The 14,854-nt window shown below is 42.5% G+C and overlaps 1 protein-coding gene across 13 annotated transcripts in view; it reads left to right on the top strand.

The window, feature by feature from the left end:
* DISP1 (dispatched RND transporter family member 1) overlaps positions 1 to 5,343 on the top strand; it is a 174,065-nt gene extending 168,722 nt beyond the window's left edge. For all 13 annotated transcript variants that reach the window (XM_031690105.2, XM_072948691.1, XM_072948687.1 and 10 more), the window contains one exon: positions 1,716 to 5,343. In XM_031690105.2, coding sequence (XP_031545965.1) covers positions 1,716 to 5,324 — 3,609 coding nt within the window. In that variant the 3' untranslated portion in view covers positions 5,325 to 5,343. The remainder of the gene's footprint in view (positions 1 to 1,715) is intronic.
* Positions 5,344 to 14,854: the final 9,511 nt, after the last annotated feature.

Below are 14,854 nucleotides of genomic sequence, written 5' to 3'. Positions count from 1 at the left end.
ATAGCCAGGGCTTGTTTAGTTTCAGGTAACGTGGTTCATGAGAAAATATTTCAATGCATGGTTGATCAAGCCTACTTAAATAAAAAGGTGGTTTTAATCTTAATAGAAAAAAAAATCCTCACGCCCTTCTTGAACTTTGGAGTTTTTACCCTGGAACAACCTTTTTTAAATAGAGATAAGGGAATGTGATAGGAGTGGTCGTTCTTAGCCCTGGCACTTCCAGAGAGGTCTCTGGACAGGCTCAACAGCGAGGGAATATTTCTTCTTCTCATCCTCAGGGAAGAAGGGCCATTCACATAATTTATAGGTTTTTAAGGCAATGGAATTGTGCCGGCTTCATTCTAATCTTAGCAATGCCAGATTTGGCACTGGAACGCTTTTTCAATTTTCTATGACAAGAACAGCCATAAGAAGAAAAGCTTTCTCCGGGAATAGTGTTCTAAGTGAAATACTGTCCACATTAAATCCAGAATTGTTATACTTGCTAATGTGCAGCAGACCCTGTTAACCAGAAGAGAAAGCTCCCCAAAAGGGAATTTAGTCTACTTGAATAAACTTTGAAGGATGTGGAAGAAATAATTAAATTCCTACTTAGGAACTGTATATGTGTATTTAAAATCATATATATACTTTAAATTTAGAAACATTTCCCTTTTCTACTCATACATCAGGACACAATTTTATTCCAGGTTTTCCATGCATCTTTGACATCATTTCTTTTGATACCACAAGAATCACTTTTTTTTATAGTTAAATATACAGTATTTATTGATATAAATATATAGGATTAAGTTAAGTAGGTATAGAGAACAATATTTTGAAATGTCAAAAATCTGTAAAAACGAGATTTACTAGTTCTGTAGGCACTATAGTCCCTGCTCCATAACTTTCAACTAAAGAAAGTTACATCCATGAATATCCAAGATGGTTAAAAAACTGGTTTCAAATTTTTCCTGTGGTTGGTTGGGGCCCTTCCTGCCTTCACGACATCTTGAACTTACTTTTGATTAAACAACCCTAAACTAAAGTGCACACAGAGTAATACCAATAAGTCTTTACCTAATTAAAAATATCTCCCAATTTTTATCTAGATTTTGTTACGTGATAGCACCTTAAAAAATATGGTTAATTTATCGTATTATGTTAGTTTCAGATGTACAGCACAGTGACAGAATCACTTTTTGATTCACTGCTAGTTTTCTAGAGAATATCATCTTTGCCTCCAACTAAGTTGATTGAAATACAGTACCTTTGTCACCAAGAATTTCATGCTGATTACCAGAAAGTTTAGGCAAAGCCACAAATGTGTTTCCTATATCAGTTGGACAGTTGTTCTCTTAATTAATCCCGTAAGTGTATATACATGAGCTTCACAGCCTGTCCATTGTGTTGCTTTTTAAACTGTCTTTGAACAGGCGTGTTTACTAAAGAGGTGTTAATTTTGTCTCCTTTTTGAAACTAAGCTGGCATTGACTGAAACTGTTTCACACTTGTGTGTCATCCCCAAACAGTGGTTTGTTGTTCAAAATGCACCCTCTGCAACATTAAGAGAGCTTTGGTGGGGGACTCTAACCTTGTATTCAAACTGACACCAAATTCAGAGGATGCTGATTTAGCTTCTGTGACTTTCCCATCCCTCAAGGCCACCGTAATTCAGACCTTTCAGTGAACTGATTTTAAACGGCAGTCCTTCCCGCGTGTCTCTGTCTCTGCAGATCAGAGCGCACCCCCAGTTCGGCGATCTCTGCCAGAGGACCACGGCTGCTTCCTGCTGCCCCAGCTGGACGCTGGGCAACTACATCGCGATTCTCAACAACAGGTCCTCCTGTCAGAAAATCGTCGAGCGAGACGTTTCTCACACCTTGAAGCTACTTCGGACCTGCGCCAAACACTACCAGAACGGCACCCTGGAGCCGGACTGCTGGGACATGGCGGCCCGGAGGAAGGACCAGCTCAAGTGCACGAACGTGCCGCGAAAGTGCACCAAGTACAACGCCGTGTACCAGATCCTCCACTACCTGGTGGACAAAGACTTCATGGCCCCAAAGACCGCGGACTACGCCACGCCCTCCTTGAAGTACAGCATGCTCTTCTCGCCCACGGAGAAAGGGGAGAGCATGATGAACATTTACCTGGACAACTTCGAAAACTGGAACTCCTCTGACGGCGTCACCACCGTCACGGGGATTGAGTTCGGCATCAAGCACAGTCTGTTTCAGGATTATCTTCTGATGGATACCGTGTATCCCGCCATCGCCATCGTGATCGTGCTTTCAGTCATGTGTGTCTACACCAAGTCCATGTTTATCACCCTGATGACTATGTTTGCAATCATCAGTTCCCTGATTGTCTCCTATTTTCTCTACCGCGTGGTCTTCAACTTTGAATTTTTCCCTTTTATGAACCTCACCGCACTCATCATTTTGGTTGGAATTGGAGCGGATGACGCCTTTGTCCTGTGTGATGTGTGGAACTACACCAAGTTTGACAAGCCTCACGCCGAAACCTCGGAGACGGTGAGCATCACTCTGCAACACGCCGCCCTCTCCATGTTCGTCACCAGCTTCACCACCGCGGCTGCCTTTTATGCCAACTACGTGAGCAATATTACGGCAATCAGATGCTTTGGGGTTTACGCGGGGACCGCTATCTTGGTGAACTACGTTTTGATGGTCACGTGGCTCCCGGCGGTGGTCGTTCTGCACGAGCGGTATCTTCTCAATCTATTCAGTTGCTTCAAGAGGCCCCAGCCGCAGATATACGATAACAAAAGCTGCTGGACGGTGGCCTGTCAGAAGTGCCACAAAGTCCTGTTTGCCGTCTCAGAAGCATCTCGGATTTTTTTTGAAAAAGTACTGCCGTGCATCGTCATTAAGTTTCGCTACCTTTGGCTGTTCTGGTTCCTTGCCTTGACGGTGGGCGGGGCCTACATCGTGTGCATCAACCCGAAGATGAAGCTGCCCTCCTTGGAGCTGTCCGAGTTCCAGGTGTTCAGGGCGTCCCACCCTTTCGAACGTTACGACGCTGAGTACAAGAAGCTCTTCATGTTCGAGCGCGTGCACCACGGAGAGGAGCTCCACATGCCCATCACCGTCATCTGGGGCGTGTCCCCGGAAGACAACGGCAACCCGCTCAACCCTAAGAGCAAGGGGAAGCTGACGTTAGACAGCAGCTTTAACATTGCCAGCCCGGCTTCCCAGGTCTGGATTTTGCACTTTTGTCAAAAACTGAGAAATCAGACGTTCTTTTACCAGACGGACGACCAGGACTTCACAAGCTGCTTCATTGAGACATTCAAGCAGTGGATGGAAAACCAGGACTGTGATGAGCCCGCCCTGTACCCGTGCTGCAGCCACTGGAGCTTCCCCTATAAGCAAGAGGTGTTCGAACTGTGCATCAAGAGAGCCATCATGGAGCTGGAAAGGAGCACGGGGTACCATTTAGACAGCAAAACCCCAGGGCCGAGGTTTGACATCAATGATACCATCAGGGCAGTCGTGCTCGAGTTCCAGAGTACCTACCTCTTCACGCTGGCTTATGAAAAGATGCATCAGTTTTATAAAGAGGTGGACTCGTGGATTTCCAGTGAGCTGAGTTCTGCACCCGAGGGCCTCAGCAACGGCTGGTTTGTCAGCAATCTGGAGTTCTATGACCTCCAGGACAGCCTCTCCGACGGCACCCTCATCGCCATGGGGCTCTCCGTGGCTGTGGCCTTTAGTGTGATGCTGCTTACCACATGGAACATCATCATAAGCCTCTACGCCATCATTTCCATCGCTGGAACTATATTTGTCACCGTGGGTTCTCTGGTCCTGCTGGGCTGGGAGCTAAATGTTTTGGAATCGGTCACCATTTCGGTTGCAGTTGGCCTGTCTGTGGACTTTGCTGTCCATTACGGGGTTGCCTACCGCTTGGCCCCGGATGCTGACCGAGAAGGAAAGGTGATCTTCTCTCTGAGTCGCATGGGCTCGGCCATCGCCATGGCCGCTCTGACCACCTTCGTGGCTGGGGCCATGATGATGCCCTCCACGGTCCTGGCCTACACCCAGCTGGGCACCTTCCTGATGCTCATCATGTGCATCAGCTGGGCGTTCGCCACCTTCTTCTTCCAGTGCATGTGTCGGTGCCTTGGGCCGCAGGGTACCTGTGGTCAGATTCCTTTACCTAAAAAACTCCAGTGCAGTGCCTTCTCCCATGCCTTGTCCCCGAGTCCTGGTGACAAGGGACAAAGCAAGACACATACTATGAACGCTTACCATTTAGATCCCAGGAGCCAGAAATCTGAAATGGAGCACGAGTTTTATGAATTAGAACCCCTGGCGTCCCACAGCTGCCCGGCCTCTGAGAAGACCACTTACGAAGAGACCCACATCTGCTCAGAGTTTTTCAACAGCCAGGCCAAGAATTTAGGGATGTCAGTACACACAGCTTACAACAGCGAGCTCAACCAAAGCACCAAAACTGAAGCTGGCACTGCCTTGTTACAGCCCTCTCTCGAGCAGCACACCGTGTGTCACTTCTTTCTGAATCAGCGATGTAGCTGCCCAGACGCCTACAGACATTTGAAATATGGCCCACGCTCTTGCCAGCAGGTGGCTGACTGCTTGTGCCACCAGTGTGCTCCGACTGCGAGCGGTTTTGTGCATGTCCAGAATGGCCTGGCACCTCTGAAGGCTGCACAGCCAGCCCCCGAGGGCCTCATGCATCCCATCCCACACATCCACCACTGTCCCTGCCTACAGGGCAGAGTGAAACCGCCGGGAGTGCAGAATTCTCTGCCTAGGGGTTTCTTCCTCCACCCAGTGCAGCACATTCAAGCCCAGGAGAAAATGGGGAAGACCAGCGTCCACAGCCTTCAGAGCATAGAGGAGCATCTTCCAAAGGTGGCAGAGCCATCGTTTGTCTGCAAAAGCGCTGGAGCTTTACAGAAAGCATGCTGTGATCCTGAGACTCACCCAAGGGGACTTGGTAAAAGTAGAGACATCGGAAACATGGAGGGCAGCGGAGGGGCTGCAAACAAGGACTCGGGTTCAGTGAATCAGACCAACAAAGCAGAAAGGCAAGCGGAGCCGGGCTTGTCACAGACTGATGTCATTGTGAACTCAGAACATTTAAATCAGAGTGAACCAAAATTTATATTTAACCATTTAATGGGGGAGGCTGGTTTTAGGCCCTGCCCAAACAATCCACAAAGTTGTGGCAGAATTGTGAGAGTTAAGTGCAATTCTGTGGACTGTCAGATACCAAACATTGAAGCCAATGTGCCTGCTGTATTAACACACTCGGAACTTTCTGGTGAAAGTTTGTTAATAAAAACACTTTAATAAATATAGTATTAAATCAGTGCCTCAATTGTTCCTTTGAAATGGAAGTAAAATCCAAAAGTTTAAGAAAGGGAACCCCAAAATACAGGAACACTTTGTTTAAAACCATGAAATATTTTTAGATTCCATGTGAACAATCAACAACTCGAGTTTCTAATGAGTGTTGGCTTTCTTTTTTAAATACCCCACCCCGCCATTTTGAATTTTATATTTTCAAAAAGTATAGTTGCTTTTTTCACATTTATACCCAGCTTAAAAAGTTACTGTTTTTTCTCTCTCTCTAACCCTCCCATAGCAGAGAGTCAGAGATTTAGAGTTTGAATTACCTGGGAGTTTCATTTCTCCCTGGCATTTATAGTTATCTGATACCCTTATTCTGGAGCATTTAGTTGTCAGTAATTAGGACTTTGGATTGTTCAAAATAAATACTGGTTCTAAGAGAGCTACACAACATTAAAATGTATATTTTTGGTGAGGCCTCATTCAAAACTTAATTACCAAGCATTTAAATAGTGCATTCCACCTGTCTGCATAGGTAGACTTTACTTGAAACCAATGACACATTTATATCCAAATTTGTCTTTTTCTGCATTAGCTAAAACATACAGTTGTTCTATTATTATAGCTCCTAAGCCAGGAGTCACGGGCATCATCTTGTGTCAGGTGACAGTTATGTCAGTGCCACAGAAAGAAGAGCAGAGATGAAGAGAGGTGATCACCTGAAAAAGTGCTACACTTCTTAAGATAAGTTGCCCGATGACCAAGATAGCCCCAGGTCAGATGAACCTCAGCCCCTTGAAGCTTTCAGAGAAGACGAACTTGTTCTATGAAGTTTTGTTTCCATCTCTGACCCTCAGGGGACATGTTCAGACAGCTGCCTTCTCCTGTGTTAAGCAGCGTCTCAAGACGCGCAGGGATGATTTTATTGTGCAACTAACACCTGGAAACGCAGAGCCTTCGGGCAGCATCTTAAATGACACTCGTGTATCTTATGTTAGATCAAGCTACAGTCATCGAGCTGTTGGAGCTCGCTCTCTGGGTAATTCCTCACATGACACAGCCTCTTTGCGGGGTGTCATCTGAAACTGTGTGCATTCCTGCCCCGTTCAGGGAGAGTTCCACTGCCTTCTGCTTCCTTCTGGGCTCTGCCTCCAGTTTGGTCCTCTGGAGAAAACTGGCCGGAAGATTTCTAAATACAATGTTCTTTCCAGAAGTTATATTATTTTCTAAGAATAGTTTTCCAAATTAGAGCCGCATATTATTCAGGACCTGAAAAGAGCTATCAAGAGTTGGAAGGGGTTACATTCACTGACTCCAGCCCACCTCCACCAAACCACGTTTCTGTTAAGTCGCTCTCCAGCCTTTGCTTGAATTCTTCAGTGACAGGAAACTTACTATATGCCTACCTTGGCTGAACCCAGATCTTTTGTCCTGTACTTTTCGTCTTGTTTGATCCTCATTCTGTTCTCTGAAGCGAAAACACACATCTCTCATCTTTCTGCCAGATGGCATCCCGAAAGATACTTGACAGCAGTAATCATGTCCTCCCACTAACATCCCCAGTTCACTCCACAGTTCTTCTCATGACTGGGTTTTAAGCAATTAAAGCACTGATTGAGCAATTATGGTCTCTGGACAAGTAAGATTGTCAAACTCCCCGCCCAAGTGCAGGACCCAAAACAGGCTGTGATACAGCACAGGAAGGAGGACCAGCCCCAGGGAGACAGGATGATAGTCTGTTAGTTCACTTAGAGATGGAAATAACTTTTGGCTCAAGCATGACAGCTGCCTCTCAAGCAGCTTAGAGGAAACTCAATCCACTAGGTCTCTGCCGCACTGTCAGCACTGCTGCTAAGCTGCCTCTTCAGACAAGTTCGTTTTTGGCCCTGACGTTTGGGACCACATGTACAGCTCCAGTGCACTTAATTCTGTTAGAAAAATCTGAGGAAGTGGGGAAGAGAAGGGAACACTTGAAAATAGGACTTCACAATCCCCAACGCTGGCTTCTTTCTTTTTCTTCTGAAACGTGTAAGCATAAAGTTGGCTAGTGCAAATTTAGCGATCCAAAGTTTTTTTTTTTTTTTTTTTTGCTGAGCACAGACACAGATTGAATTGAAGGGCACCAGGAGAAGCAAACTTCTTTACAGAGAGTCCAACCTGAAAGACTTTCACGTGAGCTGTGTTGTTTCATTTAGAAAATAAAAACTGAAGAGAAAGGGTCTTAGGAGGAAGAGAGGAGACACCCTTTTGTTACCAAGTCCAGACTCTATCTGCTCGCCACACAACAGGCCAGTAAATCATGAGCCGAGGTGACAGGACAAGGAATAACGACTCTATTCGGAAAGCCAGCAGATCGACAAGATGGCAGACTAATGTCCTGGAGAACCATCTTACACAGTCAGAATTCAGGCTCCTTTTATACTAAAAAGGGGGAGGAGCTGTAGCTGGTTGTTGCAAACTTCTTGGTGTCAGGAGTCCTTCACTCTTGCAGCTGTCCACGTAGGTCAGGGCACGATGTTCCTGTAATCCTCCAACAAGACAAATGTTATAATCTGTCCTGCAACTTTTTGTCTCTGTATGAATGGATAAGTGTCATACCCTTAAAGGTCAGAGCCTGGAGAATGGGCCGTCCTGTATATTTCAGGCGACAGGCAACGTTCTTTTACAAAAAGGTGCAGAACCAGCATGACTCAGCACAGGAAACAGAGCCCAGGGTTAGAGCTAAAGGAACAGATCCAATATGGAGTCAGATTTGTTCCTCCCTGTTAGCTTTGTCTTCTCCCTTGGGCCCCAATCAGGCGCTGATGTTCATCTGCACTGCTTTGCACCTGCTCTGGTTCCAGAAGGCCAGAGGGGCCTGTCTTCCCTCCCACCCCCACCCCTCTGCTTAATTACCCTGAACTTTGAACGTGGCTGGACCCTTTCCACATTAATTACACCTACAGACTTTGGATTTGAATTGACTATATTTTTCATGCAGGAATTTTGTAGCTAATTCGTTAGCTGCGACTGGAAAGCTTTAAAAAAAAAAATTATTCCTCATTACTGAGCAGCCAAGGATCACTGTTTCTAGTTCTGTTCCGCAAAGAACTTTCATCCATCGTCCTCTTGTAGACAATTGCGACACAGAGAACAGACTAAATTGTACATAGGGAAAAGGGTCCTATTTGCTGATGAAAAGATTTTCGTACTCTGTTACAACAGAATATACCTTTGAGATCTGATTCTGTGTTACCAATTTGTTCCTGACTTCTTCCTTGCAAGATCACTTTTTAAAATTCCTTCTTGATTGAAAAGTGGAATAGGCCAAGAGCACAAAGTTTTTCACATAGAAGATCTGTATTGTCTGAAATAAACCACACAGCCTCATCTGTGTATATTCATTTCTTGTGTGTAATTGCTATAAAATGCACATCCTCCTAAAACAATGTTCTTTAAAGTTTTGCTAAGACCTTATTATATTATATTTCATTACAATAATCTATGCCCCAGCCTTAGTCATTCCAAATTTTTAAACTTTTGCAACGGGTGATTTGAAGAGTAATTTTAACAAATGTGGTCTGACAGAAGATTAGGAAATGTTCCTCATTCACATTGTCTCACATGGAAATCATCTTTCCACCAGCAGTTAGGACAGATTCTAAAGGAAATATGAGGAAACAATGACTTTGAAAACAGCTGTATCTTTTCTCTTTAATGAGGAGAGTCGTTTTAGAAGAAAATTTAAGCCTCTGTTAAAAAAAAAAAATCCAAAGACTCAGTTGGGTTTTCTTCATAAGTTGCCGACATAACCATGAAAGTAGAAATATGTTGACTCATGAGAGGACTTTTTTTAGTGCAGAAGGAACTATCATGTTCAAATATCCTTTATACCCTCATGGATCTTTCCAGAATGTTTGCTGGCATTTAGTTCATTTTAGTTTGTTTATCTTCAGTTGTTATATTAATTCACAATGTTTTTTGTAAAACAGCCTTTTTCATTAGTGTTTGATTTTGTACACCAAGAGGTTTCTTATCTTTGCATTAAATATATAGAAAAAAAGATAAGTGATGAATATCCATGGTTGATTAATAGACTCTTGTGCCTTTTGTTCTTAACAATGTTTTAACTGCCCTAATTTTGGATTTTTTATGGAAAAAAAAGTGTCATTTCTCTTTTCATCAGCCTTAAAAACCACAGCATGCACGCTTAACTCATTAAGTAACCAGGATCGACACAGTTTCTTTCAACTCCCCTAATCCATCAGTTAGAACATGAACTTGACAAGTTCCAACTAGGACACAGTTTCCTAACTCAGCAGAGCCTAATGGATGTTTGCTGCCTGAAAGTCTGCCTTCCTGAGACCTGGAGCGTGAGAGTGCAATTTAAACTGGGGGAGGGGTGGGCATGGAATAAATAATGTTCTGAGTTCAGGAGTCACAGTAGAAGAAAGGGCTCTTCCAAGCCTTATGGGTTTTCTTTTAAGGAAACTTGAGACCCACACACTTACAATTTTGAGTAAGAGGTTGAGTCAATGCCCCAATTTGTTGACTGGAATTCTGTAGAGCACACGTGCCCTCTTCCTAGGGGATTTAAGCCAACATTTAAAATACTGGCCCACACCTCCACCATTCTCATCTGACAGCTAAGATTGGATCCATTTCATGATCTTGTTTTTATTACTATCGACTCTGTGCTCCCTCTGACCCTGTGACTATCATAGTGAAACTGAAGTTACACTTTATGTCCTCAGATCAACTGGAATAGCTATATTTTGACATTCACTCTTCTAATCATATTTTTTTTCCACATAACTTTCTGTCACACAATCTACACCTTCCTAAAAAGTGAAGAGTAGATTCTTTGCAGCAACAGGTATATTTCTTTGTAACCTGCTAAGGTTCTTATAAGAACTGGTTTTAATTTGCGGCAGAGTAACAATCAGGGTAAAATTTGTTCTACTTTACCCACTAATTGGACATTTTTGTTCAATGAACTGGACTTGAGCTTTCCACTATTTAAAAGTGAAAGGATTTGCTAAGTAAATCAATAACTTAAACAAGATTACAAAGAGCCTGGTTAGCCTGCTTAAGAGAACAAACCTCTAAGAGTTTAAAAAAAACTACTCTAGTGTTACTGCTTTTGCAACATAATATGATCATTTACAAATCTTACTGATTTAAAAAGAAAGTCTAGGTTTTTCTTTTTTTCCACATTAAATATACCAGTTTAATAGTTTTGTGACAGTTCAATAATTGTCCTTTAATTGTCTTAATCTATAGAATTTATCCTTTTTATTTACATAAAACATATTAAACTGGCCAGAAGCAGTATTAATAGGCCAGAGCAAAAAGCGTAAAGAGATATAAAACAAATTGTACAACCTTACAAGGTAGTGGCTGTGTGTGTTTTTAGGTATGGATACCTAAATTACACATGTATGTGTGTGAGTATCTCCAGGCAAAACTTTACCAGATGTTTTAAATACTGGTTGAGAATGTGAAATATCATTTTTTTACAATAGTCTTAAATGTGACCTTTGTTGGATGCTCCCCACTCCTATGAGAGTTGTTCTGCCTTGGGCAGCTCTCTGGTCTTCAGGGCGACCTTGTTCTCTGCATTCTGGCAGCAAGGAAGTGCTTAATTCAATGTAGCCTTGAAGCATGGGACATGGAAAGCCACAAGCTTTATCCTCCCTCCAGCAAAATTTCTTTTCCTGCAGAGATCTGAGGAAAGGCATTTGAGAAACACGCAAGTCTCTGGCGACATCCTCACTCAGACTGATATTCACCAGGGTTTGTTCTTTACTGTGGTTTGATCTCTTTCACCTTCAGTTTTCTGAAGTGCATGTTTGTTATTTGTCATGTATATCAGATGAAATAGATATATACTGAATACTCTTGAACTGTTGAAAAATTCGTTCACAGATCCCAACTTGGATTTCTTTGCCCTACCCTGAAACGGACCCTAGGCTGTGATTAGCAGGTAGGGTAAATTTCCTTCTGTGAATGACTTCCCTGCCAGTCATGACAAATCACACAGCACTTTGGTAAATATCTACACGTTACCATCAGAGAGTAAGCATAGGTTAGAAAAGCCAATTTTGAGACAAAATTCAATCCTTTCTCTAAATCACTATGATTCAGAAAACTAATTTAGGTACAAATCCTGCCTTGGAAACAAAAACTGTGATTTTTCTCATCTGTGAGTTGATTCTCTAAAACCACACTGGGTTGGGAGAACTCATCTTGAGCCCCTTCAGAGATGGAGGGAAGGTTTTATATTCTCTGTATTTTGATGTCATACTTGGGTCTTGGAAGAGTCAGGCTGATCAATCTATTCAAGCAGTTTGAGCCGTCCTGAAAGGAACTACAAATGACGTCACTTGCTCAAACGCCACAATTCCATTGGAGTAGGGAGTCTCTCTGACACCAAGTTTTGCCTTCAGCACCCGTCACCTGCTATTATAATTGTCTGGCTATCTGTCTCCTTCATTAGACCAAGCTATTGAGAGCAGGCACTCTTCAGCATCTTGCTGTGCTGAAGTAACAAAACTTTCCCCAAAGTCCATTGCACTCAGGACACAGAGGAAGGCCTCTCATGATGTAGAACCTCTATTTCCAAGAAAGCTGCAGTCCTTAAAAAGCAAAATTGATGCCCTCCAAGAAAAAGGAGTTTGCAAAGCAAATCACTGCACAAGTAAAAAAATTTTTTTAAATGGGAGATATGAAAAAATGTTGAAACTAGGATTCAGATAGTCTCAAGCATTTTAGAATCACCCAAGTCTGAAGTAGCCGGGTCTTTAAAAAAAAATCGGGAGATTTGGAGTTTAAAAACCGAAGACTTAGATTGAAGAGCAAGACTAGCCACTTTCTAATAATTCAGCTTCCTCCTCTCTAAAATTGATGCTACCTACCTCACAGGGTTGCAAGGATGAAATAAGATGAGAGCTGGTGAAGGGGCCACTTGCAGACATGACTGTCCCAGGAGCTGTTATGCCAGTCTATGTCGGTCTCTTCTCCCTGGAGCACAACCTGCACAGACGGAGCAGCCGTCCTTGGTGAGCTGATTCTGTGTCCCACAGATGCCATCCACATACCTGCCTGCACTGCAACGAGTGTGTATATTGTGGAGTAGATAAATGTGTGTACTTACATGTTTTCAGTGTGTGTATTTGTGCAAATACATCAATATAATAAAAACTTTATCCCGCTCCAGTCTCACTATGACCATCGCTGTATTTTAAATAAGCTCTATTTCTGTATGTTCCAAAAGTTGTATCATTGTTTTTGTCCATTATATTCTTGAGGTAGCACAGATATATTTTCTACTCCAACTTTATAAGCTAATTTTTTTTAAAGTTATCTCTCACATTACCATTGTATTTGTTTATAGTTTGTGAGTCACCTTTACATGAGTCTCATTTAAGTTAATTCAACCTACACTGTGAGATGTCTGCTAAGTTTAGAATAAATGAATGAGCAAACTGATGAAAGGATGGCCAGATGGATGGATGGATAGATAGATGGATGGATGCTTGAAATAGTCTGGGCAGATATTTTTGCCCAACTTACAGATGAAATCGAAGTTAAGGGACTTAACTTGATCACTCAATTGACAAGTGCCAAGCTAGGAATTCTGGGTTTTTTCCATGATACAAACCTACCATGATTAAGTCATTTTTAAATGATTAATCATTCCTTGATATTCTCTTGATTTTAACAGTCTGTATGACCATTCTTATGATGCAATTATTCACTATCTTGTTAAGCTTTATTTAGTTCTTATTCAAGGTAGATACCTATTTTTCTAATTTTTATTTGCCATTTATACATGTGAATACTGCCACATGAAATTTGTTTCACATTTATTTTGAAGAATTGAAAAGTAAACCCCAAGATCCACAGTGGTTTTTATCTCAACGAACTGAAGATGAAGCTTTCAGAAAGTGGACAGACATAATTCATATTTTCCAGAAGATACATTTTATTTTAAAATCTCCTAATGTGAAATTTTCACTAATGTAGACTGACTTTCCCTTGATTTGTCTGCCATCTGTGTGTAGATTCATTCATTTATGCAACAGATCTTGCTGGGATCGTGCACTGAGCCAGCTACTGTCTCAGGTAGTGGTGCCCGCAGATGGCCAGGTCCCTGCCTTCCAAGAGCCCAGAACAGTAAACAGATCCTTAAAAAAGACAAATGACTGCCTGGAAGAAAAAGCAATTTTACAACACCTGTAACAGGCAGAGGATGGAGATCTCTATCATAACAATCGAAAAGGAAAGGACCACCTGTTGAAAAATGGGCAAATGATATCAACAAGCACTTTACAGAAGGAGGAATACAAATGGACCTATCAGGTTTTAACCTATCAGGTTGGCCAGAATTTTAAAGCTAGATACGGTCCAGTGTTGGAGAGAATGTGGGGGTAAAGGCGCTATTCAGATGAGTGAAAATCAATCCACTATTTTGAAAGAGCGGAATCTAACAACACTTGTGACTGTTTATGGTTGTGATACAGGAGTGCCAGAAATGGCGGTGTGACTGTGAATGGGGATTTTTGTGACAAAAATCTGAAACAAATTTAATGACAACCAATATAGACCCCTGGTTAAATAAAACTATGGATTAGTTTGTATTGCCCTTTAAAAAATGATGCAGCAAATTTATAAACTGGTCATGGTATTTTGTTAAGCAGGGAAATAAAGTGTTTAGAATGATATGCACAGAACTTTTAGCAGAGACTCCCTCTGGGGAGTAGAGAGTTGAATGTGGGAGTAACTTCATATCACTTACGTGCTTTTCCCAGTGTGCTTGGGATACAGATGATTAAACCTTTGTTTTAAATATTATTGAAATAAGGCAATTGTTAAATGTCCAAATGGCACAGTTCAGCCTAAGTGCTGTAAGCAGGGTATGTACCAAATACCATGGGAAAGAGAGGAGGAGTCCCGAGGGCTTACTCTCTATCTACCGAGCCCCTTTGCATCCATCATCCATTTATCCCCTTAATGACCTTCTAAGATCAGCAATATTATCCCTATTTTATAGATGTGCAAACTGAGGAGAAGAAAAATCAGGGAACGTTCATAAGGTCACCCAGCAACATAGCGGCAGAGCTAGATTTTAACCCAGGTCTGTCTGGCCGGCTCCCAGACCCGCACACAAACGCCTGGTCCGGGTATTGTGGGCGGTGACCAGAGGGAAGAGCTACAGCCCAGGCAGAAGAAACTGCACAGGCAAGAGACGACCTAAAAGAATGTAACCTGATCAAGGCGCCGTCGCTAACAATGGAGGACAGTTGTTAAAACTTCTCACACGTGACTATAAAAGAATGGCAGACTCTACAAGTCACAATAAAATCAAAACCTTTTTTTCTACAGACTTCCCCTTTCCCTCTAAAATTGAACTCTGAACAGGAGGCCTCTGGAATGAAGGCAGAACAAGAAAATATAGCTCTGAATCTGGACTTCCTGTCTCCCCCAGTGATTAGTGAAAGGGGAATTCTGCATGTGTAGTGAACTTCCGTGGGTACCCCAAATTTTAC

The sequence above is a fragment of the Vicugna pacos genome, chromosome 23, assembly GCF_048564905.1.
Source record: "Vicugna pacos chromosome 23, VicPac4, whole genome shotgun sequence".
Classification (NCBI taxonomy): Eukaryota; Metazoa; Chordata; class Mammalia; order Artiodactyla; family Camelidae; genus Vicugna; species Vicugna pacos.
Note: the sequence above shows the minus strand (reverse complement) of the source record. Positions and strands in the feature narration are given on the sequence as shown.